General features: G+C 36.5%; 1 protein-coding gene across 5 annotated transcripts in view; it reads left to right on the forward strand.

The window, feature by feature from the left end:
• The window catches only part of LOC114662194 (GTPase KRas), an 87,965-nt gene extending 61,065 nt beyond the window's left edge, over positions 1-26,900 (forward strand). For 3 of the 5 annotated variants that reach the window (XM_028815583.2, XM_028815575.2, XM_028815592.2), the window contains exons 5-6: positions 18,777-18,900; positions 24,422-26,900. In XM_028815583.2, the coding sequence (XP_028671416.1) occupies positions 18,777-18,896 (120 nt within the window). In that variant the 3' untranslated portion in view covers positions 18,897-18,900; positions 24,422-26,900. Of the gene's footprint in view, positions 1-18,776; positions 18,901-19,799; positions 19,801-24,421 lie in introns of all 5 variants that reach the window. The other 2 variants (XM_028815606.2, XM_028815598.2) reach the window with 2 other exon arrangements.
• The last annotated feature ends 237 nt before the right edge of the window (positions 26,901-27,137 follow it).

A 27,137-nucleotide genomic window follows, 5' to 3' on the forward strand; every position in this document is an offset into this window, starting at 1 on the left:
TGGACGCTCAGTCTAAAAATGCTGAAAGATTATCTTCACGTTGTGATCTTTTGTGCAGCTGCTTCCTGAAACGACATGCTGCACGGAGCTTCGCATACTTAAAAGCTCGAAGGGCACGTATTGATTTTTGATTGAAAAACAAACTCTGTCTCACTTTGTCTGCTCCTGACTGAGGGGGTGTGAGCTGCCGCCTTCAACAGCTTTGTGCTGTGGGTGCTACACATACTTAAAAGAAAAACAGCCCTATTGATCTGTTTGCTTTTCTCTCTATCTCTGTGACAGTCACTGCTCCTGACAAGCACTCCTTTGAAGAGGAAGATATGTTTGCATTCTTTTAATTGTGAGACGGAACTGTCATCTCTGTCTTGTCATGGAGCACAGTTTAAACTTTTGAAAAAGAGACAAATGTTTGTTTGCAGTGTTTGAATAAAGTTCATGTCTCTCTACAACCTCCTGTGTTTCTGCGCAAATCTGTGACCCAAGCATGACAATATAAAAATAACCATATAAACATATGGTTTCTACTTCGCGGATTTTCTTATTTCACGGGTGGCTCTGGAACGCAACCCCCGCGATGGAGGAGGGATTACTGTATTAGTAAAAAGTATTAGCAGACACTAGTAGATACTGAGAGCATACTGTACCTTTGTAGCATACATATATAGTTTTTAATCAGTATTTTTGTTAGTACAGGACACATATTCGAAAACTACTGGAAAAATCTACTCCTTAAATTTGTAAGATCAGATATTTGGAAGAATTTCCTACTGCACTCAATTATACCTCTTTTGCTCTTCTTTTGGAACCTTTTGAGGAAAATGATTGTTAATCTATTATCCTAGGTTTATTATGTCTAAACTGCATGGATAGATAATTAAACTTCCCTATTCGAATTTAACTTAATCATATCAGAAATAAGATTGTTTGGTTAAATAAACTTGCTTTAAGAGTTTAAACAACAGTTCTTCACTAACATCCGTAAATGCAATTTAAATACATGTACATGGAAATTCAAGCCTGGCATTCATGTAGGTGATTTGATACATCATTATACTGTTTAGTAAGCTGGTACCCATAGACCTCACCAAGAATGAAACCAAGGAGGACAATTGTATCAAAAAAGGTGTGTTTAATTAAACACACAGAGGCATTATAGATTGATGAGAAAGTGCATTAAAAAAAGAACACAAATAAAAACTGCTGCTTTTTTTGGAACTTCATCGTTCACAAGAGTTTAAACACTTACTTGTCAGAAAGGAGTCTTTCTCATCTACCGTCAGTTGTTGTTCTTTATCTAGGGGTTTTTACCCCTCTTCTGGGGTCTCTTCTGGTCAAGCTGTGGAACTGCTTCCAGAGTTAGGTGCAGTTTGTTGTTTACCTCTGGGAAACCAGGCCATTGCCCCTAATATCCCTACTCCCTTCTAAAGCAGCTTTACTTAATGGGGTGTCTGTTCCTGTTCTCTCTTAGTTGGACATGTAGGTCTCTTTGTCGTCTTTATAAACTCTCCACATTTTCACACTCTCCCTAGTTTAAGGGTCAAACAGTGCTAAGGTACTCTGGGTTTTGAGCTCGCCCACTAAGATTTTAGGATTACCTCTGGGACACCCAGTAGATTGACATTTACATGTTTTCCTGTGGGCATTCATCCTACCAATGTTGGATTTCTAGCTCATTGTCTCTTGCTGGGCCCTTCCCTCTGTGCTGTGCTAGCCAGGTGCCAGCTTTACTCCATTGTACAATGGGCAACCAATAACCATCTTTGAAATTGAAAAATTGGTTACTGGGCTAGATTATTGAAAAATGGTTGCTGGTGTAGATGAAAAAGACAAACTGCAATTCTATCAACAGCACCAAGTAAAATAAGACTGAAACACTAGGAAAAATGCTTTCTTGAGTAAATATGTACCAGTACAAATGTGAAAATAAAAGCCTGAAAACTAACTGAATGTATCCAGTTGGATATGCAAATGTTTTTTATTCTTGGCATTCTTTTTTCTGAAGGGTACCTTAGTACTTGACATGTAAGTATTGAAATAAAATAACATGACAATATACACATATCTGAAGGTGTTCAGTTTGAATTGCCATTCTACTAAAATGGTTTGTAATGCACATATATCCAGGATATGAAAATAAAATGAAAAGTGGTTACAGCTAACATCCACTCACTTAAGGTAATTAAGAAACCTTTAAATTATCTTTTTCCAGTTGTCCAGAGCCTTACCGCAGCTCAGGCTAAATATTTTCTATTTTTTGTCTCTCCAGTCCTGTCTCTCTCTTATTCTGTCATCTTCAGTTAATTGTATATTTTGCCTCTCATATGTACAGTTCAGCGATAGTAAAGCTTTGGGAAATCACTCACCTTATGGGAGGGCGAAAGGTTGTAATAGTGGGAGACGGGTAATGTAGTAAACAGGCGGAATCTCATGGAAATGTTTATTTTCCAAAAACAAGGATGTGCGGTTTTACAACGTGTGCAATCTCGAGTCTAATGCTTAAGAATATTCTTGGTGTGAAAATGCATGTATTTGGTAAGTTGTAAGGCTTTTCTTTTCATGTTTAAATTGGTGCTCTCTAAATGCTATTTTAAACCACAGGTATTAATTATATGTAAACTTTTTAAAATTTATTTATAAAATCCCTCACTTGTGGGCAAAATTTCTCAAGGTGCATTAGTATATACTGATTTTAACTGATTTGAAAAACACCAAATCTTTCCTTTTAAAGGTTTATTTTAGTGTAAAGATGCTCATAAAAACATTTTATTTTGAAATTAATATTCAAACAAACATTTGTCAGCCAAAATGTTGAAATGTTGACTTATTTTTTGTATAAATACTTGTAATGTCAGTTTTTTGGCAGGTAGAAAATACTGTATAGCTTATTATTAATTCTGTAAGTTTTATACTTTTGATTCATCCTAATCCAGACTAACAGTTCTTTAGCCAATAGTATGTCGTCTTTTGTGAAAATTTCACATAAGCTTACATCTTTTATATAGCTTACATCTCATATATAATATATATACAGGTGCTGGTCATAAAATTAGAATATCATGACAAAGTTGATTTATTTCAGTAATTCCATTCAAAAAGTGAAACTTGTATATTAGATTCATTCATTACACACAGACTGATGTATTTCAAATGTTTATTTCTTTTAATGTTGATGATTATAACTGACAACTAATGAAAACCCCAAATTCAGTATCTCGGAAAATTAGAATATCAATTAAGACCAATGCAAAAAAAGGATTTTTAGAAATGTTGGCCAACTGAAAGGTATGAACATGAGAAGTATGAGCATGTACAGCACTCAATATTTAGTTGGGGCTCCTTTGGCCTGGATTACTGCAGCAATGCGGCGTGGCCTGGAGTCGATCAGCCTGTGGCACTGCTCAGGTGTTATGAGAGCCCATGTTGCTCTGATAGTGGCCTTTCAGCTCTTCTGAATTGTTGGGTCTGGCATATTGCATCTTCCTCTTCACATTACCCCATAGATTTTCTATGGGGTTAAGGTCAGGCAAGTTTGCTGGCCAATCAAGAACAAGGATACCATGGTCCTTAAACCAGGTACTGGTAGCTTTGGCACTGTGTGCAGGTGCCAGGTCCTGTTGGAAAATGAAATCTGCATCTCCATAAAGTTCGTCAGCAGCAGGAAGCATGAAGTGCTCTAAAACTTCCTGGTAGACGGCTGCGTTGACCTTGGACCTCAGAAAACACAATGGACCAACACCAGCAGATGACATGGCACCCCAAACCATCACTGACTGTGGAAACTTTACACTGGACCTCATGCAACGTGGATTCTGTGCCTCTCCTCTCTTCCTCCAGACTCTGGGACCTTGATTTCCAAAGGAAATGCAAAATTTACTTTCATCAGAGAACATAACTTTGGACCACTCAGCAGCAGTCCAGTCCTTTTTGTCTTTAGCCCAGGCGAGACGCTTCTGACGCTGTCTCTTGTTCAAGAGTGGCTTGACACAAGGAATGCGACGGCTGAAACCCATGTCTTGCATACGTCTGTGCGTGGTGGTTCTTGAAGCACTGACTCCAGCTGCAGTCCACTCTTTGTGAATCTCCCCCACATTTTTGAATGGGTTTTGTTTCACAATCCTCTCCAGGGTGCGGTTATCCCTATTACTTGTACACTTTTTTTCTACCACATCTTGTCCTTCCCTTCGCCTCTCTATTAATGTGCTTGGACACAGAGCTCTGTGAACAGCCAGCCTCTTTAGCAATGACCTTTTGTGTCTTGCCCTCCTTGTGCAAGGTGTCAATGGTCGTCTTTTGGACAACTGTCAAGTCAGCAGTCTTCCCCATGATTGTGTAGCCTACAGAACTAGACTGAGAGACCATTTAAAGGCTTTTGCAGGTGTTTTGAGTTAATTAGCTGATTAGAGTGTGGCACCAGGTGTCTTCAATATTGAACCTTTTCACAATATTCTAATTTTCCGAGATACTGAATTTGGGACTTTCATTAGTTGTCAGTTATAATCATCAACATTAAAAAAAAAAAAACATTTGAAATACATCAGTCTGTGTGTAATGAATGAATCTAATATACAAGTTTCACTTTTTGAATGGAATTACTGAAATAAATCAACTTTGTCATGATATTCTAATTTTATGACCAGCACCTGTATATATGTATATATACACATACAGACTTGACTTTTCTTGTACTGTAGCAACAAATAAAACAACTTGCATTGCCAGAAGAGTAAGTGTTTGAAACAAATGCAACAGGTACCAGTGACAAGAAATAAAGTGAAAATTACCTATACAGAAATTAAATTGAAAAAAAAAATTGCCTTTATTCAATCAACCAGGTTGAAATGAAGTATTGTTCTGCACTTCATTTAGCAAGTTTAAACTATGAAACAGTCTTGCAGAACCTTTATACTTTTATATTGCTTGCCGCGAACAGTGTGTATAAAATTGTATTTTTTATATATATATATATATATATATATATATATATATATATATATATATATATATATATATACCCTAAGTTCTTGTCAATAAGCCGCGGCTTATCTAAGGAAAAAAGTTGTGAAAATGAAAAAATAGAATATCGGCTTATACATAAGTCCGGCTTATACATCCATCGCGGGGGTTGCGTTCCAGAGCCACCCGCGAAATAAGAATATCTGCGAAGTAGAAACCATATGTTTATATGGTTATTTTTATATTGTCATGCTTGGGTCACAGATTTGCGCAGAAACACAGGAGGTTGTAGAGAGACAGGAACGTTATTCAAACACTGCAAACAAACATTTGTCTCTTTTTCAAAAGTTTAAACTGTGCTCCATGACAAGACAGAGATGACAGTTCTGTCTCACAATTAAAAGAATGCAAACATATCTTCCTTTTCAAAGGAGTGCAAAGCAAGCAGTCAAAAAAAAAATCAATAGGGTTTTTTGGCTTTTAAGTATGCGAAGCACCGCCGGTACAAAGCTGTTGAAGGCGGCAGCTCACACCCCCTCTGTCAGGAGCAGGAAGAGAGAGAGATAGAGAGAGACAGATAAAAAAAATCAATACGTGCCCTTTGAGCTTTTAAGTATGCGAAGCTCCGTGCAGCATTTCTTTCAGGAAGCAGCTGCACACAGCCCCCCTGCTCACACCCCCCTACGTCAGCGCAAGAGAGAGAGAGAGAGAGAGAGAGAAAGTAAGCTGGATAGCTTCTCAGCCATCTGCCAATAGCGTCCCTTGTATGAAATCAACTGGGCAAACCAACTGAGGAAGCATGTACCAGAAATTAAAAGACCCATTGTCCGCAGAAATCCGCGATATATATTTAAATATGCTTACATATAAAATCACAATTTAAATGACCGCAACGCGCTCGTGTTGACTCGGCGACGCCCAGAGCAGAAAGAACGCGCTCCGGCCGCTCCAACCGCGCCATGCGGGGAGTGAGAGAGATGGCAATATCTCACACTCTCTCCCCCCTTAAAGAAATTAAATGGGCGCGAGTGAGACCACTGACCTCCCTCCCTTCTATTAGTTATAGGTTATAGTACGTTCGGCTTATCCATGAGTCCGGCTTATCTATGATACGATTTTATTTTAAAAATTCGTATGATTTTTGGTCTCCGGCTAATACATGAGTCCGGCTTATAGACAAGAACTTAGGGTATATATAAATGTCTTTTAAGTATTTGTTTTCTGTACTGAAGTATTAGCCTACATCACACTGATAGCCCACATCAGTTGTACAGTACTAAAAAAATTCAAGTGAAAGGACACTTCATTCAGTTCTTTATTAATTTATCTGAAAATAAATAATACAGTACACCCACAAAATTTCGCGAATTTTAAAAAAATGCCTATTTGTATAGTTTAAACCCTAAATATGCCCCCAAAACACCTTTTAATTTAATTTCAAACTCAGCTTACTACATTACCTAAAAAAAAAAAAAGAATGTAAAGGTAAACCTGTATACTGTACTGCTAATGTGCTACAGTGCTAGAATGTAAAATACAGATGTTACCGCTATATGTACTGTAGTTCATGCAAGCGCGTTTTCATTGCCAGAAGCCTTAGACGGTGCAGGGCGTTTCAACGACATCTTGGGGCTTTAACCCTTAAACTGCCATATACTTGGGGGTTAATGCATCCCTGGATGCCAAACACTTTTTTGCAGTACTTTAAGTAAACGTCACAATTCACAAAGAAAAAGTGAATTTTTAATAGAACCCATTTTTTTTCCATGCAAAGAGCATCACAATTACTGCAACACAGATCATTTTACACACTGCTAATGAACTGTAAAAACTATTTAAACTTCTGGAACAATATGTACAAGGTGCAACTGACGCCATGGAAGAAATTAAGTAAATCACTGAGCAAACTGTGCTTGAACTGGCAGCACACACACACACACATACAGAGTTAAACGCTGATGCTGTCTCAATCCCAGAGACGGTGAGGCTACAGTGTGTCACGCTTGGGTCACAGAATTGCACAGAAACACAGGAGATTGTAGAGACAGGAACTTTATTCAAACACTTCAAACAAACAAACTTGTCTCTTTCAGAAGGAAACCAAGCTCAGTATACAGTTATCAATTAAAGAATAGACAAACATCATAGGGGAGCACAACCCCCAACAGGAACAGAGAATGTCTGGGGGAGGAGAGAGAAACAAAGCAATCAGCCAAAAAAGATAGGTGCTGTTCAGGCTTTTAAGTCCGCTCCTGCGTGCTCGCAAATGGCACTGGGAAATGACTATAGCTGGTTGTGGCAGTTTAAGGGTTAAGAGTAACAAAACGGAAAACACAAGAACACTCAGCTGGAGATGCATCATAGTCAAATCAGCAGCAAGGAGAAATGAATAATACTATAGCAGTCTGGTGCCACTAAGATTCACACCGTCGAGAAGACAACGATTTATTTATTTTTATGGTGGAGATTCCAGGGACTCACCCAGCCTTGACCCAACCCGCACGCACTCACAAACAGAGACAAAAACAAAGCAATCCAGTAATCAAACAGCAAATAAAGAATGTCATGAAAACAAATGAAATAAATGAAAACAATGATACCACCCCTGTTCCCCTTACAGCAATCACACATTAAATACAACAAAGCACCAACAAAACACACACAGTAAATCATGAAAAATGGCAACGGATGAAATGTAATGATGAAAACAGATAGTCCAGAAACCCGCACGTTGAATGGGAATGTAAAGATAGTCCTACTGCTAGTTCTTGAAATGGTGAAGACGGGTTCAGGAGAGCTTCTTTCTTTGCAGGGTGGCCATGAATCCACTTACAGTCCTCATGTACACAGGCAGACGGCAGACAATGCAGACGCCAAACATGAAACAATCCAGGACAAAACGAACAAGTAACCCAACAGAAGGCAGGCAGAGAGACAGGAACTTGAAAAACAAATTACAAAGACTTTTTTTTTTTTTTGCTTTTGGTCACCGGCCCCCTTTGTAAAAGCCGTGCTGACATCCTTTGACCTCAATAGCCCCAGCACCCTTACCAGAAGACCAATCAGAGCCGCTGCAGGGACTGCTGGGAGTCGCAGTTTCAAATTCTATTGGCTACTTTCACCATCCCAAGCCGTGTTTCTGCTACACTTGCTTCCTGTTCTCTCTACATTACGGTATTGCCACGAAAAAAGCCATAAAAATTGCGGAGGACATTTGCGATTTCCGGTAATAATTATTAGATAGGTTCTAAGGAAAAATCCGCGAATGACTGAGGCAGCAAACTCTGAACTGTGACTTCGTGGGGGTCTACTGTATACCAAAGCTAAACTATTGTTAAAAAAACTAAGATATTAAAAACAAAGATGCTACATATGCTCAGCTAGTTGTGAAAGGTAAGTGGAAATAAAGCAGTGTATCATTCCCTTTCAGAATGATACACATTTATCAAAATGTATGCCCTTTTATTCATATAGTGCTTTATGTTATCAATCTTGGACATACTCTTTGGACTATATTGAGCAAATTTACCAAAAAAAAAAAAAGAATTGTAAACTGCATGGCAGTGTTACCAAGTAAGAGTCATCTTCTCCTGAGCTCCTTTTAGAATGGTTGAAGGTATGAAGAAATAATTTCATTATTGTTATATTTGAATGGTTTATTTTTTTTCCTCTTTGAATTTTTATCCTTCATAAACTAAAACTAAAAGCAGTAGTTGTCAGAACTAACAGTAAAACTTATTGGGTGCACATTAATATTCTTTTAAATTAGTTTATATTTAAATATGCTATAGAAATAAATGTTGTTGTTGTTGTTGTTACCAGCTAGGTCTATATAATTTTAGCTTATTTTTCCAGAAGATGCAACCATGAGGAGGTGATTTCAGGAATCTAGGAAATTGTTCCACTCAGTAGTATAAAAAAACACAAAGGTAAAGAATCAAATGCAAACACAAAGGTTGGTTTTAATAGGTAACAAAAAGATCTGCTGGTTAAAAAATAAATAAAAGTGGCATTGTACATATAACGGGTAAAGCGTATGATTTTTCCATATTGCTAAAATGATGCAACATTTATTCTTGATGGGTGCTGTTTAGCATCATGCAAGTCAAGATGATTATTCCTAGCAGTTGCTATCATAATCATATTTAATATTTTTATTACAAAACTTGGATGCTAGTAAAGAATTTAGTTTAAAATAGATGTGTGATTCTCAAGATGTTTTTATTGCAACGTTTTGTTTTTTAATTTAGTCCCTTTGGCGCACACACAAAGCATATTTCTTTCTGTTGTCTGCCGACTGAAGTGGTCAGCTTGTTATAATTAATAAAACTACTTGTTTCTCATTTTTTTAATCAAGAAAAGGAAAATAGAAACAGCTACTTCATTTTCATTCTGTTCTTGTGCCTGAACGTGACTTGTACTTTATATTTTCTGACTAAACAATGAAATTAAATTGTGAACTGTATATTTTCGTTCCTGGTTGTGAAAGGTTTGTGTAATAATCATGCATGGTATAAACATCAAACCGAAAAACATCCAATTACGACTTCCAAATCGTAGTTTCACTGACACTTGACCTTTAAAGTGCGACAGGCTCTCACAGCTTTGCACATTTCAAATAGGGATTACATCTGACTGGCAGTTATTGTTCTTTGTGTTACTACTGTATGCATGGCAGTTCTTTTTTTTTTGTGCTCAAAACACATTTGAAACACATTATTTCACCCCAGTAGATGTGTATATGTGTTTCTGCCTTAATTAAGAATGAAAGTTTAATTTATTCTGATTGCAGTTTTTTGCAGTCTTTCTGCACAGTGAAATGAAGTATATTTCTAAATAAATTTTCCATTTAGCAGGTGGGCATGCCTATTTGCTATTTATTTTACATTTTAAAAATTCACATTATTTTAAACAGTTTTGTTATTTAAAACAGTGCTACTACAAATTACAGGGTATCTTAGACATCTATCCATTATAAAATCTACAATAGTTATTCCAGTTCAGCATCACAAGGACTAGAGCCTATTTCAGCAGCTACAAAGCCAGGAACTGGCCTCAGATGGTGCCCCTGTCCAGGTGTATACCAAGACTTACTTATACTGTATAGGGCCAATTAACATAACACATGTTTTTGGGATGCAGGTAGTGTACTGCTGTGCTTGTTGCTGTTCAGAAACCTGTCTTCTGATTGATTTTGACATTGGGTCTGCCAGATCTCTTCCTATCAGAGTTTCTTCCAGTTCCCAATTTCCTTTGGATTGTGTAGGACATTATACTCACTCATACTTTGAGATATATATCTTGCCTGAAGAAGGTGCCTTGATTTGCCTCGAAAGCTTGCATATTGTAATCTTTTTAGTTAGCCAATAAAAGGTGTCATTTTGCTTGTACATATGAGAAGAATTGTATTGAACTAAAATACAATATCGAGGTACAAATACTTAAGTACATTTTTTTAATGTAAATTAACAAAGTGTAGGTATTTACAAAGTATCAAGTGGTTAGAATAGCACATTGTTTTATGGTACAGTATTTCAGTTATTGGCACAGTATATTGCACATAGTTTCATTGTCTGCTATGTTAGTCCAGCTTAGTACTAATTCAGCAAATAACACCATCTTGGACCAAAGGCTAAAAAAAATAGTCTGATTGCACAGGCTAAAAGAGACCTCACATGTAACACCCTTTGGGGCAATGTAGTTGTCTCAGACTGTTAGGTTTTATCTATACAGAGGGGCACATTTACTAATAGAGGGGATGATAGCCATTGTTTAGGACAGTAAGCAGCTTCCCAAGTGAAGTCTGTTCTACCACTTCCTTCAGAGAGTCCATTCTGACTCCCAAGATGGAACTAGCCGTTTAGTTAGTTTTAGTCTTTTGGCATCACCTGAACTCATGCCATTTTCCCAGCACATTACCACATAGAAAAATGTACTGGCCAATGCAAACTAGTAGAAAAACATGCAAGAGTGGCCTGCATGCACCATACAACCTCAAACTTCTCAGGAAATAGAGTCAACTCAGACTTTTCTTGTATACAGACTCTGTGTTGGTACTCCATTTGAGCCTGGCATTCAGATGCACCCTGACGTATTTGTATGTCCTTGCCACTTCCACATCTTCACCATCAATGAGAACCAGGGCTATAGTGGGATCAACCATTGTGAAGCCTACGATTACCTACTTTTTCTTAAGGGATGTTAAGATGTAGGTGGTTCAGTTTGCACCATGCAACAAAGTACTTCACTAGTGTCCCGTATTTGCTCTCGTGGAAGAAAACCCCCCTGAGGAAGACAGGAATAGTTCAATCAATTAGATTTTTATTCAGCCACAGATGAGTACCTGGATTCTACGTTGCAAGGCAGAAGAGCAAAGTGACATCCTCCCCCTTCCCCTTACTTAATCAAAAGCATAAAATCATTTACTTGAGCATTTGATTACGCTAATGGGCCATCTGTTCTTATTTTTTTTTTCACTTTTCAGATAGACTCTAAAGAAGGAAAGGTCTTCTTTCCTGTGTCAAATAGACGCGTTCCTAAAGAAACTGGAAATTTTCCTGGGTCAGCTTACTGTACCGTCTTATGACAGACACCTGTATGAAAAACCTGCCGTTATAGCAAAACAGCTTTGTCAGCTATTAACCCTAAGTAGCTGGCAAGCAGTTAATTTTTCTTTCGTATTCTCCTGCCTACTGCTAATACACCCAGCTGTGGTTGTGTCATCAGAAACGTTATGCAAATGACGTGATTCAGTATTATATTTACAGTGATCCCTCGCTATATCGCGCTTCGCCTTTCGTGGCTTCACTCCATCGCGGATTTTATATGTAAGCATATTTAAATATATATCGCGGATTTTTCGCTGCTTCGCGGGTTTCTGCGGACAATGGGTCTTTTAATTTCTGGTACATGCTTCCTCAGTTGGTTTGCCCAGTTGATTTCATACAAGGGACGCTATTGGCAGATGGCTGAGAAGCTACCCAACTTACTTTCTCTCTCTCTCTTGCGCTGACGTAGGGGGGTGTGAGCAGGGGGGCTGTTCGCACACCTAGACGATAGGGACGTTGCTACCTTCTGTGTGCAGCTGCTTCCTGAAGGACATGCTGCACGGTGCTTCGCATACTTAAAAGCTCAAAGGGCACGTATTGATTTTTGACTTTGTTTTTCTGTGGCTCTCTCTCTCTCCCTGCTCCTGACAGAGGGGGTGTGAGCTGCCGCCTTCAACAGCTTTGTACTGGCGGTGCTTCGTATACTTAAAAGCCAAAAAGCCCTATTGATTTTTTTTTGACTGCTTGCTTTGTTCTCTCTCTCCTGACGCGCACTCCTTTGAAAAGGAAGATATGTTTGCATTCTTTTAATTGTGAGACAGAACTGTCATCTCTGTCTTGTCATGGAGCACAGTTTAAACTTTTGAAAAAGAGACAAATGTTTGTTTGCAGTGTTTGAATAACATTCCTGTCTCTCTACAACCTCCTGTGTTTCTGCGCAAATCTGTGACCCAAGCATGACAATATAAAAATAACCATATAAACATATGGTTTCTACTTCGCAGATTTTCTTATTTCACGGGTTGCTCTGAAACGCAACCCCCGCGATGGAGGAGGGATTACTGTACTGTAATGTCTGAGGTGTATAGTGTAAATGTCAGATACACAGTTCTTAAGCCGCAAAAACTGTAGTCTGCCAGGTAAGTTGTCTAATGTCCAGGATACAATGAATAGAATGCACTAGAGAAGTCACCACCCTGTTACCCTGTTTCTTCAGATGTTAGTAAGCTGTTTTCAGCATGCATTTGACAGTATCATTCACCCCTGTGTCATCCTGGTTAGCAAACTGTAGTGGGTCCAGTGCTATTCTAACCAGGACTGGCAAGTGAGCCAATATGAGGATTTTTATATCTAGAAAACAGGCTATTAAAAGATTATATACACTGTCACCCTCTGTGCTGTATTCAGTGACTGTGTGACTAGAGTTTGTGATGGGGTATGTCAGATTTGCCAGTCAGTCTCTGATCACAGCATCTTGCCAAATTATACTACTGAGTGCTGATCTTCCAGCACAGTAATGTTGCCTGACAGAGCCGGTGCTCTCTTGCTGTGGCAAGTTCAGCAATAGTCTCTGCCCTTTATTTCTTTTTTCCACTCTGTTATGGAATGTAAAATAAGAGATATCGGACAGACAGGCTCCTCTTCTGTTTGTGAGGTTTACATCCCCTTTGTTGCCTGATGGAGCCAGCACTTTGTGAAGGGTTAATAGTTGTGGTGTGTTCAGCCACAGTCTTGGACCTTTTTTTTCTCTTTTTTTCTATTCTGTTTAGTACATAAAATACAAGACATCAGACAAACTTCTTTTTGTGAAGCTCGAAACACGTGCATTCCTTATTCCACATTGCTACATTCTATGCACTGTACATCTGGATGAGCATTTATTGGTTGTCAGGTCTCCTACATATACAGCTCGTCCTTCCAACTAACAAGAAAATTCAAACAGGTTTGATTTTATTATAGCCAGTCGCACTCTAGTTGGCCTCAGTCATTAGGTATGTGTCACATTAGGGAGGCTAGCCTGTCCACATAAACTTTGGAACATGGAAAGGGCCCAGAACCATTTCAGTTAAGAAGTGCTTATAGTCCTACTTAACGTTAAAAACTAGGATTTTGCTGAGCTGTACGATGTGTGCATTTGCAATCTAAACTGCAGTAGAAACTATCTTTTTTTTTTTTTTTTTAAAAGCCAGCTTCCAGCAGCAGCTTCCCTGCACTATTGCTGTGCCATGCTGCAAATTCTCATTCAGTTTGAATCAACTGGGTCAACTGTGCTGGATTAAATAAAAAAAATTCATCATACTGAGTCCGCCTAATGATTGTAGAAAAAAAAATATATATATAACTTTATGAAGTTCACCTGTGCTAGGATGTGATTGGTCCTCTCTTTTGATAGCCACTGGTAGTTTGTTTGGTTTTTTTTTTTTTGGATCCATGGGATGACAGTTAAAGAGACACAAGTTGCCTATGCTGGCTTAAATATATGTGTAATGGTGAAAATGCAGCTCTGCCCAAAAGAAAATTAGCAAATGCATTTAACAGATTTGTCTATCGTATTTAGCTAGCATATGTATTTAAACATTATTTTATTTAAGCACACTCTCAAGTAATAATAGCGGCAACTACAAGTGCATTTAGCAGACAATTTATCTGTCCTGTCTAAAGAAACACTGTGGCTCAAACTCAAGCTTCACAACATTAAAATAACTATTATCCAACAGCAAAATAAGAGTAAGTGGTGCAGTGGAACAGTACAAAATAATCAAACAAACCACTTTCTCAGATTTACGGTTCAAATACTCCCACACAGAGCAGAATGCCCAATGTTTTAGGGAACCTTCTTCTTGTAAATGTGGTGCAGTTGTCACCAAAAACTGTATAGAGATTCGAAGCATTCTGTTTGCAAAGTGTGGGATGGACAGGGACAAGTAGTCAATTCAGGGGTGGACAAATTGTAAATGCATGTGGTAGTCTACTGAGCTACCAGCTTTGCAAACCTGGTACCCAAGGTATGCTTTCTGGTACTTCAACTTTATATATGGGATGGAAGGTTTCCTGCAGCTTTTTACAGAAATGTTTATTTATAAAGTTTTGTTGTACATAAGTAAATAGCACACTCATATCACAATATAAACACAGTTGGCATCTTAGAAAAGAATATTTTGGCAGATATATAATTTTTAAAGGATTATATCACATTGATGTGTGGTCTTTTTTCCTGTGCAAACAAAAACAGTTTATTAAAAATGAACTGAAAGAATGTATTAATATTCTCAATTTTTATTTTCCGACCTAATTTAAACTCGCATCCATTTCTCTGTTGAAAACATCATCAGTTTGACTTTCAGGGTTATCCTTAAGCACAATATGTAGTTTACAGTGTCGTACACCTTTAGCTGACAACAAGCAGCGATCTATGTATAGAGCTATTTTAAAAAACGTCATACCTGGACCATTAAGAGGGTCTTTATGTTAGTAAAGATGAGGTTTACGCCTTCTTCACTTCCTGTAGTGTTTGAGCTAATAGTAAGGAGCCTTTTCGCAACCTTGATTATACCTGTTAAGTGTGCAAAGTACATAACAGTTAATGGTAAGCATCTTTTTTTTTTTTTATTTGTCTATGACTGTGTAAGGCAAGATCTGTTTGTAATAGAGTATAGTCTTCCGATTTCCAAAGGTTAGTGTCCGTTTCCTATGGCTGAACACTTGAAAATTTCTGACAGTGACATTGTTTGAACATTCTAGCCATCACATGTGATGAACAAGCTGCTGAATATTTGTGGTCATTTTCTCAGCTGTAGCAAGTCCTGTCAGTTGAAAAGGGTTACCTGCTGTACATCAGTAGTTGTACAGTTTGTGAATTGACTTGGCACTGCATCCGCATTTGTTTGATAAAGCAGGCTGAATAGAAAGCAGTCTGTTACTGTGCTTTCTTTCTTGCCTTTTCTATCCTAAATTTAGTTTTCCCTGAAAACAAGGGACTTCTTTTCGAAGTGGGTTTTGTGTGCTTTCTGTTTAAAGCACATTACATTGTTTGACTTGGTTGTAACTTGGTCCACTCCCTGCAGTCATAGCTACTTTGTGGAATAGCCTACATTTTTAATCCACTTAAAAATTTCTTCCAGTACTTTAACATGTTATAGTCCGTATTTTTTTGTCATAATGCTGATTTCAATTATGATTCCTTTCACTTGTAACTGGTATTGAAGCAGTAGTTGAACGGTTCTCGTTGTCCTCTACTCTTTGTTAAGAATTATTTAAAAAAGAAAAGTAATCATTAATTGTTACTTTATATCAAGGTAAATGATGAGAGGATACTATTAACTCTAGTTCTAATTCCCACTTACTTTATATTAGTAAGTTCTGAAAATTAAATGGTCTTTTACAGGTATCTTGAGTGAAATTTTGTCAACATGAGAGTGGCAGTTTTTAGAATATATCTGATATGCATTCGTTACGTTACTGGCTTTTTGATTGCTGTACATAATCACACAATCATTATTCAGGGCAAAACTACAGAACTCGCAACTTCTCAGGAGTAATAAAAAGAGGCAGTATTTCTTATCAGTTTATTCTTAATGCATTTTAGGCATCTCACTTCTGTGACAGCATTACAACAATTTAGTGACACTTAAAATTATAAGCAATTGTAAATACAATGGAAATGCCAAGGAATACTGAATTATTGAATTTTATTATTAATACTAAATTATAGAGAGGCATAAAAATACTGAAACGATTATGCTTAAACTTAGCTGGTCTCAAAATGTTCCTTGATTCTTTGGCATCATTTGACATGTAGAGATTAAATGTTTTTCTGATGTTGTTGTCTAGCATACAGCACCACTTCAGAAATGTATATACTGAAGACACACATAATATAGATTAAGGTAATTTACATTAGATCAAACAATTCTGGTGTCTTTTAATATACCTGTAGAATATGGCATATGGTTGCTATGAAATGACTGAGGTAAAGATTAACTGTTATTCTAGCAGCTTTTATTACCATATGAGAGATCCACAATGACTGACCCATTGCACCACAGAATTCTCAAGTCATGAGCACAGGGTAATATGTAGAATTTCATACATGATATATTTAAAATGACATTTAAACGAACTGGTTCTCTCTAAGGTAAACACCCTAATAATGTCTGAGGTAAATTCTGCCCAGTGAAAGTTACATGATGTGTAATGGTATATGTGTGTATGGATATACTTTTCAAATAATGTATGACATATCTCATATTCTGAAAAAATCTAAAAGTGAGTAAGGGTTTCAGGCAGATGTAGCCACATAATATTGGTGAAACAATGCAAGAAATGCCAGAGACAGTCTGGCACATATAGCAACTGTGGCAGTCTGTTGTTTGTTGAACATATACTCTAAAGTTTGTTTTTTTTTCTCCTCTGCTGTTGATGTCATTTTGACACCTGTTTTGTGTTTTTTTTCCCCCATGTCCTTGTGCTTTATTTACTAATAAATTTGGTGGAATTGAGAAGAAATAGCTGGCATATCAAAAACAGATTTCAAACTGGCAAAGTTGCTGAATGTGTTGTACAAATCATATTTTACATGTAGAGGCAAATACTATTAAATGGCCATCTATCAGTCACATGTTTGGTTTTAAATTAGGAGGTTATGCTTTATGAATATTTGTTTCTGTGTTTCAGCAGAGCTTGTTTGAAATTGTTATAATCATAATAATTCATCATGTTTCATTTATTATTCTAGATCCAGACCTGGGCATGTGCAGCAACAGTTTGAGTGCAGTGAAAAGCCTTCTCTTTTGTTTAGCATAGTAAATGTTAATATCACTTGCTTGATAATTCAAACTTTCCATTAGGTTGTTTCTTGCAGAATTGAGTGTAACACCCACGTAACTAAGAGATCTCTTCCTTATTATTTGCCTTAGAACTAAGTACTTTTATGACAGGCATGTTGGTCAACTTACAGTACTCCTTTGGAGTACAACGACTAGTGTTAAAAACTAGCTGGGATGTTTCATTATCTAGGCAGCCAAGTCCACAAAGTCTTTTGTGAAGATGGCCTTTATACAAAGCTTTTTTATATTGTTGTTTTTCATTTTAATTCAAGTTAGGAAATATAGCTGCCTTAGTCATATAAAATATCTCTAATAATGTATAGGACATTATAAATCTAATGCATTTGTTGATTGGTTGGAATTTTATCTTGCATGTTCACCCATATCCTACTTAATGATTCTAAAATGTATCAAAGTACAGAATGTATTAGAACCATTACTCAGTTTTTGGCAATAATATTTTTTTTGTGTGTTAAGTTTTAGTAGTGTTAAATGGTGCAGGTCAGTTTCTGTCAGGCTAATGTTTACTATTCGATTTGTGGATGGTTCTCCAATGAGGGACACAGTTGTTCACCCTACTCCCCTTGTGAAAATCCATATACCATCTCCATTACTGATTAAAGTTTTTTCTTTGCTCAGATTGTTGTTTTGTTTTTTTTTTGTTTTTTTTAACACATTTAATTCTTTAATGTGTAAATCTGTTGCCATGTGACTCTTATGCAGTTTGGGCATAATACATAAAGTTCCTCACAAATTTAGGAACTTACAAGACAGAGTTGTAAAAGTCAGATTCTTATACAATTGTATTAATTTTGTTTTGTTCATTAGAATTAATAGTAAAACTTGATTTACTTAATCATTGTCCACAAAACAACAGTTGTGAAACAGAAGGTAGGTATGGTTTGTGGTGATTTTTAATGATGTATAGTTTGGAATTTTAGGGAAAGTAAAAGGGAGACAATGAGCTGTCTTGTTTTACTTTGATATTAGTAGTTAGAAGTCTCCCCCTAATATGCTAAGGCATTTTCATTAAGGCAGGGGCAAGACTGACGAGTATAGCCATTTTGGTGGGTGAACTGATTTCTTCTAAGAGAATTCAGACAATGGAAAAAGGAAGAAGCATTCAGTGTGAATTCAAGTTGCATTATATTATATGTATCTAAAAAAAATTCATAATTTTGAAACTGTCTTGAGTTCATGTTATGCTAATTTGGATAGTGTTTTTCTGCACTGATAGAATTCTTCACAAATAGATTCTTCCAGTCTTTAAAGCACAAGTTGTATTTGCTTTTAATTGAAACCAGAAGTCATACCTACATTCTCGGCGCCTCAGTGACTGCTGTGGAGATGAAGTTAGTAGGTTTATCATAATGCACATGTCTGTGATGCCGTGGCATAGTCACCTTTTTAAACTGTGCAACATTCAGGGAGTTGTGTTTTTGCACTGCAGAGAGTGGAGGATGCCTTTTATACTCTGGTACGGGAGATACGTCAGTACCGGCTGAAAAAGTTCAGCAAGGAAGAAAAGACTCCACGCTGTGTGAAGCTAAAAAAGTGTGTTGTTATGTAAATTGGTAAGTTCTGCTCTACTCGAAAGTGAGTATGTTTCCAGTCGGATTGGTCATCCTCAGCCTCTTCTACCTCAGATTACCAATCAGTCTGGCTTTTTAATGGGACTCTGGGAAGCAATGTTGCTGCGTCTCTGTCCAGAATCACTTACTTTATGGGCTGCAACTAATGAAAAGTTCTTTGGGAATCCCGGGACTTTGTGTGTCTTCTTTCTTCTGAATAATGCTTTGCTGTGAGAAGCTTAATTGTATGGTGGAGGTGACCATTTTATTAGGGCTGCAGATGAGTGCACTGCGTTTTAAAATGGCATGACATTGTGTTTTTACTAAAAAATTCTTACTTTTTAATTGAAGTGGTGTCTTTACAAATTTAGGTAAATCTGTATCATACTAAACCTACACATTTGTAAGGGGAAAGCAAAGTATTGTTCAAAAACACATTTTTGCTGCCTACTTAAGACAGATTTTGTTTGATATGCTGTTATAGCTTCTTAAGTATACTTTTAAGTCTTTTTCACTGTAGATATAAACTGATTCTGCCATTTTTCAGTCTAATCAGCTTTGTATAAATTTTGCTTTATTCTCATTGAAATTTAAGGGGGAATTTATTGTTTATTTCCTGCATTTGTCGGCCTAAAAGTAAGAATGTTTTGAATATGGTGATTTTATACAATCGTGTGCTCGCTGAAGGAGGGAAAGAAAAAAGGTTTAAAAACTTGATATTCAAGTTGGTATATCTTTGAAATCCTAGGCATATGTCAGAATTTTGACAATAACAAGCAACTTTATACACCTACCGTTGAAGTCAGAAGTTTAAATAAATACACTTCTTTTATAATCACTCCACAGGTTTTATACTAACAGACTAAATTTGGCCTATCATTTACAACATGTGCTTTGTGTAGGGTAAAAGTAATTTTTCTAACAATGTTCACAGACCAGATTATTTTCACAATTACAGTGGGTCACATGTTTACATTCACTTTGTTAACTGTACATTTAAACAGATTGGAAAATTCCAGAAAACGGTGTCAAGCCATCTAGGCAATTAGAAAATTAGCTTCTGATAGCGACCCGACCTCGGATAAGCGGAAGACAATGGATGGATGGATGGATAGCAATTTACGTAACTGGAGTCAACATGTGGATGTATGTTAAGGCCTATCATCAAACTCACTACCTTTAATAAGACAAGACTTCAGAAAAAATTGTGGACCTCCACAAATCTGGTTCACCTTTGGAAACAATTTCCAAACAACTGAAGATTCCACTTTCATCTGTACAAACAATAATACGGCAAGTATAAACACTATGGAACCACACAGCCTTCATACCACTCAGGAAAGAGTCACATTCTGTCTCCAAGAGAAGAACATACTTTGGCACAAAAAGTGCAAATCAATCCCAGAACAACAGTAAAGGACTTTGCGATGATGCTAGAGGAAACAGCTAGACAAGCATCTATATCCACAGTAAAACAAGTCCTAAATCGACATAACCTGAAAGGCAGCTCAGCAAGGAAGAAGCCACTGCTTCAAAGCTACCTAAAAAAGCCAGTTTGCAATTGCACATGGGGACAAAGAACTTACCTTCTGGAGAAATGTCCTCTGGTCCGATGAATCCAAGGTTGAACTGTTTAGCCATAATGACCATAATTATGTTTGGAGGAAAAAGGGTGAGGCTTGCAAGCCAAAGATCACAATCCAAACCATCAAGTATAGGGTTGGGAGCATCTTGCTGTGGGGGGTGCTTTACTGCAGGAGGGACTGGTACAGTTCACAAAATAGATGCCATCATGCGGAAGGAAAATTATGTAGATATACTGCAGCAACATCTCAAGACCTCAGCAAGGAAGTTGAAGCTCAGTCTCCAATGGGTCTTCCAGATGTACAGTGACCCCAAGTATACCTCCAAAGCTGTGGCAAAATGGGTTAAGGACAACAAGGCCAAGGTATTGTAGTGGCCATCACAAAGCCCTGACCTCAATCCAATTGAAATTTGTGGGCAGAACTGAAAGTGTATATGAGCATGGAGGCCTACGAGCCTGTCCCAGTTATAATAGTTCTGTCTAGAGGAATGGGCCAAATTCTGGCTACTTACTGTAAGAAGCTTGTGGAAAGCTACCCAAAATGTTAGGCTCAAGTTTAACAACTTAGACAATGGTACCAAATATTAACAGAGTGTATGTGAACTTGTGATCCAGTGGAATTGTGATATAGTCAATAAAAAGTGAAACAATCTGTCTGTGAGCATTGTTGGAAAAAAAAATACCCTTTGCCTTGTACAAAGCAGAAATATGCCAAATTTATAGTTTGTTAGTATAAAATCTGTGAAGCGCTTAGGGTGAATTCTTTAAAACTCACTTTATAAGTGTATGTAAACTTCTGACTTCAGTCATACATGTCTTTTCCACACATGCAGACTGCTCTTGTTGCAGCCTTTCTACACTAAGCCTTACTGCAGTACGAAGAGAGCAAGACAACTGGTCAGCAATATACAATGATATTATTAAAACTGTCAGCTTCTTTCTTATCCTCTGTAGAATGCAAGGAGGTTGAAAGGGATTACTTCACATTGACAGAGCAAAATGATTTTTGTCCGAGTTAATTTTTGTTTTTTCTTTGCTCTAAAACTGTGACCCTTGACATACTTTCAGTTTGTATGAAAATGGATGACTATTTATTCAGCTTTTCTCTTCAGCCATAAGTGGTACATGTATAAGCTCTGAATAATTTGACTTGGATCTGGTTTTCTAAATAGGGAGCATGTAACAATTATTTTGTTTTTTGCCAGAGCTGTAATTTTGTGAGCCAAAATAGTGCTTCATACCTTCTGCACATATAAGAGGAAGCTGCCTAATGTCGTCTTGCAAGGCACTGAGGCTGTTTTTGCTTTGTCTAGTACATATCTGTCTTATTTATTTTTAGTGAACAGATTTTAAATTTCAAAGCACTCTCTGGCATTTGTACATTACTACACTTATTCATAGGATAGAACAAAAGGCAGAATAAAATGCCTTTCTAATTTGCTCTGGGGTAATATTTTTGTAACAGACAATAACTAAACTGCTAGAGAGCAAGACTAGCATTAAATAGTCAAAACATAACAAGGGAATCTGTAATGATTATTTGGGATGTATTTACCAGATTATAATTCTTTTGGGCTTTTGGTTCTTGATGTTTTTTTACACTATGTCCTTTCAAGTTCGAAATACTGGGTGTGACAATTTACATAGTTTTCTTCTAATGTCGACAATTTTTAGAGATTAGTTTTATACCGCACTAGTTTTAGAGTTTCTACTAAGTTCTCACAGACCTAAATTTTCTGTGGTCAGGAACAGGAATATATTTGATCTGCATGTTCAGAATTCTACACAGGAATGGATTATTTCTTGTTCAGCAGGATCAAATTCTAAATTTATAAACATAACTTTTGAAAGCTACTGTAAACTTGCATGTCCAACAAATAAAGAAAACTATTCTAGCATATCTCTGTACAATTCAATGTAATCAGATGGAATCTATCTATTATGCAGTTCATATTTTTTGTCTCTGAGAACTGAATTTTGACAACCGAAAAGAACAAAATTCTAGATATTTGGAATATCATATTCTCTGCTACAAGGTTCGGTGGCAACTGGGCGACAGTCAACTTGGCGAAAGACAATTCGGCGAAGAAACAACTTGGTGAAATACAACTCAGCGACATCCTTTACCAGTTAGGTAATAGTTAAGTTCAAAGAGATTTTTTAATTATATTTAAATGACGACGTGATTTAAAATATTGGAAAAAAATGTATATAATTGACGAACGAACTTTATTCTGCAGATGTAACAAACTATCTTACATTATCTTCTGCAACCAAGATGGCTAATCCTTTATATAAATTGTGTTGATTGTAATCGTATGATAACAATATTTAGAATACAAAAGGTGACCTGCGAGTACGGCTTAAGGAATATCTGTACTCTCAACGTATTGGGACTCTCATAAAGCAGGTGATTCTGCGGATTTTCCGGTGCCCAACGTTGTCATTTAAATATCATTAAAAAATCTCTTTGAACCTAACTGGTAAAGGATGTCGCCGAGTTGTCCTTTCGCCTACTTGTGTTTTCGCCAAGTTGTCTGTTGCCCAGTTGCCCCTGAACGCTGCTGCACATACATTGCTTAGTGAACATAAGGTATTGACTGCACAATCATCCATTCATTCATGTTTATTGATAAGAGCATGCCATTTATAAGCTACAGCTATCCTCTCTTTTACTGAATACAGAGAAACACAACAAGGTGAAGTGACATTTAGTGTGACTGATGTAGGTGTTGAGTATTAATATTGGAAGAAGTGAAATCAGAAAAGTTAAACTCTATTCTGCATTTCTGTTGCCTTCAAAAGTATGCATTGAGCAGATATTGGGCAAGATATTTTCATATCATCTTGTCAAATACAGTATATGACAAAATAGTTGATTTTAATATATGTAAAATATGTTAAAATGCTTTCTATGAACTGGTTTCTATATCTGTGTATTAATATTTTTACATCACATATAAACAATACAGCTTACATTTTTAGATTGCATTTTTACAAATACCCTTCAATCTAATCACCAAACCAGGTTTTACCATTATGGCATCACAGGGAACTGGAGTCTGTCCTGGCAACAACTTATGTCTGCTGGACACAACCCTGCCTTAAATACCAAATTATTGCAGGGCACACACCCAGCTGTCTGTCTTTGGAGCAAAGTTTTTGTCAGTAAACATAGCATTATGTATTTGACATGTGAGTGGAAGCCAGAATACACAAGTATGAAAAGTATCCACAGGCTCCATACAGTAAATACTTGGAAAAACATCAGACTGAGATTCTTGGAAGTGAGGTGGGATTCTTAACCAGTGTGTGCCATACACGGACATTTTTTTCTTGTCCTTTTATTTATTTATTTTTTTAATTAGATTGATATATTTTGTGTTTTGGTTGCAAGAAATCGGCTAACAATGCAGGTGGAACACGTGTCCCCTTCATTTGTACCACTAAAAGTAGACTTAGTGCTGGATTGCTTTAAAATGTAAACAGTTTTTTGAGGGGTCTGACATCAGATTAATAATTTCTTAATACACTAAAATGTTACTTCCAGCTACCCAGCTTGATTGTATTAGAGATGTTTGATGGCGTGCCCCTGAAAAAAATTGGTAATTTGTTAAAAGCAGACCTCCCAAAAATTATACTTTGAAGGCCACAAATCCAACATGTAAGAAATGTACTGCTTGTGTTCTTTATATCAAAGTTAGATAATTAATTCCTCAAGACTCGGCATAGCTCATTCACTCCTACTGACCTTGTGTTAATAAAAATCTAAGTTAATATATGATAGCCCCCTTTCTGCATAAAAACACTATTATGGATTTTGTTTTCTGTCCTACATATACAGCTGATGTCTTCTAAGTAAACTGCTAGAAATGATCTAGTTAAATTTGATCTGTCAGACTATGATCTAAACTCACTGTGTCTCCTTCAATTTTCTAGGGAGTGGATGATGCCTTTTATACATTAGTAAGAGAAATTCGAAAACACAAAGAGAAGATGAGCAAAGATGGGAAGAAGAAAAAGAAAAAATCCAAGCCAAGATGTATACTTATGTGAAGAATTGTTCACTTAAGCAAATGGGAAAGGAAAAAAAAAATACATAACTGAAAGTGATGTTTTTGTTTTGTACATTACACTAAATTATTAGCCTTGGTTTCTAGTAGCACCCACATATTTACCTTAATGAAATTGTAGTGATAGATGGATTGCTTGTTGTTGTTTTGTTTTGTTTCGCTGTTTTTGGTTTAATACATAAGCTTTATTTCTCTTAAAGTGCCAGTATTTTTAAATGTTGGTCTTTTAATCTTTTCATACCTGTTGTAGCGTCCAGACTCATAAGGCAGGAATCTTTCTGGGTCTGCTGATCTCTGTACTCCTGGTAGACTTAAGTTCATAATTTTTCCCAAATATGGCATAGAAGTTGAAACGTTGATTTCTGGGAGCTAATTCTACATGTGGATCATTATACAAATAAATGTCGTATTTACACAGTGTAGATTGCAAGCCTAAGACTGGTAACTCACTTTTCTCTCTTTTTATTGGAGACCTTAACGACACAAAAAAAAATGTTACATTATTGTGTGCATCTGATCAGGACTCTTATAAATATGCATTATCAGGCTGGATGGGTTGACTTTACATAACATGTAAACTCGCCTTTAAGGTGGTTTTATTTTATTTTTTATTTACTCTATTAAAACGTTTCCTACATATTATAGTTGATTTTCTGTGTTGAAAGGTAACAGGCTGGGAAAATTAAAAAGCAGATTAACATAAACACACTAGCTGCAATCCTCTATGCAAAAAACAGGCCTGTGGTTGTATGAAAATGCCTTATTTCATCAATGAAGTAAACAATTGAATTTTAAAATTATATACGTAAAATCAGGGCTTTGGCTTGGTACATTTCTTCCATCGAATGGGGTCTTGTTTCAGACTGTGCTGTCAGTTGTGGTATTGTGAGAGTACGTTATTAATAAATGTGTGGTATGTCTGAGTGGCTGAGAAGTTTATTGTAGCAGAACTACTACAGAAATTTACTTTATAAATGTTATTTTGTTTCTTTACATCAGACACCACAAAAACAGATTTGGCACCAAAATATAGTTTTATTGTTAATATTTTTTCATAAATCTCACAGCATCATGTGTCACTAATGTGTGTAAATATATGCTAGCATGGTTGAAATAATTCTTGTCTTGTTTGGGTTATGTCTGAGGTTTGGCAAATGGATTTTTTTTAAATAGTTGTGTATAAATCTCTGTATAAAGTTATTTTTTTTAACATGCTATATGACTTTGGAAAAGATGCCTTCTTGGCAAATATTGTTCCAGTCTTTAAGTTTCTAGATTCTTGTTTTTATTTATGATCATAATAATAGTTTTAAGAAATGAAATTTTTTTATCATTGTGCATGGCAATATTTCTTATTAAACTGACCTCCCATGTGGAAACATTTCACTTAATTTTTATGTAACTGGTATTAAGTATATAATGGAAAATTAGACTATGAATTCTGTTATTTTGTAAATGCTTAAGATTGTCAGACTTTATAAAAAAAAAAAAAAAAAATTGGTGCTTCCAGATGTCTGGTACAGAGTGTCAGAACAAAATACCAATACCATGTGCAAAATTAAGGGGCATTACGTTTTTGTGGCCTTTATTTCTAAAGGACATGAGGAAAATGCATCTGCAGCTGATTTTGTTGCCTGTCAGCTATGTGTTAAGAATGATTTGACTGTATTACTCTAAAGCGTTCACTCTAATGTTATTTGGAGTACAACATTTAAATAGGTAGCAGAAAATTGTTCTTCAGCACATTTGTTTGTGGAATAGACAGTGAGGAATGCAGTAGGTGTCATAGGGAATGAAACTGAAAGCTCTGTGGTGTGGTTTGCGTATCGGTGTTTGTATAACAGTGTACCTAGTTTTTGGAAATGTTTTACATGTGGAAACTTAACCTGGAACATTGATGGAATACCGGAAGACTGGTTCTTTCATATATATGGTAAAAGCAAAATGTCAGAATTCATAGCACACTGTTCTCCATGACATGAATTTGTTCCCTGTCTTAGAGTGCCAACTTCTATGATTTTTTTTTTTCTTTTTAAATGTATACCTAGAATGTGTTTTAACATAATTTGTATAGTTGTAATACTTACAAGTGCATATTTTGTACATTGTGCTTCTTGTTTTTATGAACCATTGTTGATCTGGTTTTGGTTCTATTCTCTGTGCTAGCCTTGCACATCATTCTTAACAAGTAATATGAAAATAATGACCACTGTTTATAACATAATAATGGAAATGTTTTATAGGAGTACATACTGTGTGGTGATCTCAAATAAGTCGCTATATTTTTGTCTTGAATTTCACCACTCCTATTTAATGTATAATAAAAACATCAGAGGTTATCATGACTCTCAGTGCATTGAGATTTGTTTTTATGGGTCTTTGTCAAGTATTGAAATAAAGATCAGGTACATTCAGTGTAAATGCAACCCCAAAATTCCACAGTCAAACGTGTACTCACTTCTTAATTCCTGATCTTGCATATTATTGTTGCTGGTGGGGTCTCTCTACTTGATATACAGATCTGGAATTTGCTAATGGTGTCAGTAGTTTCTGTGTCTTCCAGTAGAGAACAGCGTTAACAT

The sequence above is a fragment of the Erpetoichthys calabaricus genome, chromosome 1 (genome assembly GCF_900747795.2).
Source record: "Erpetoichthys calabaricus chromosome 1, fErpCal1.3, whole genome shotgun sequence".
Taxonomy (NCBI): domain Eukaryota; kingdom Metazoa; phylum Chordata; class Cladistia; order Polypteriformes; family Polypteridae; genus Erpetoichthys; species Erpetoichthys calabaricus.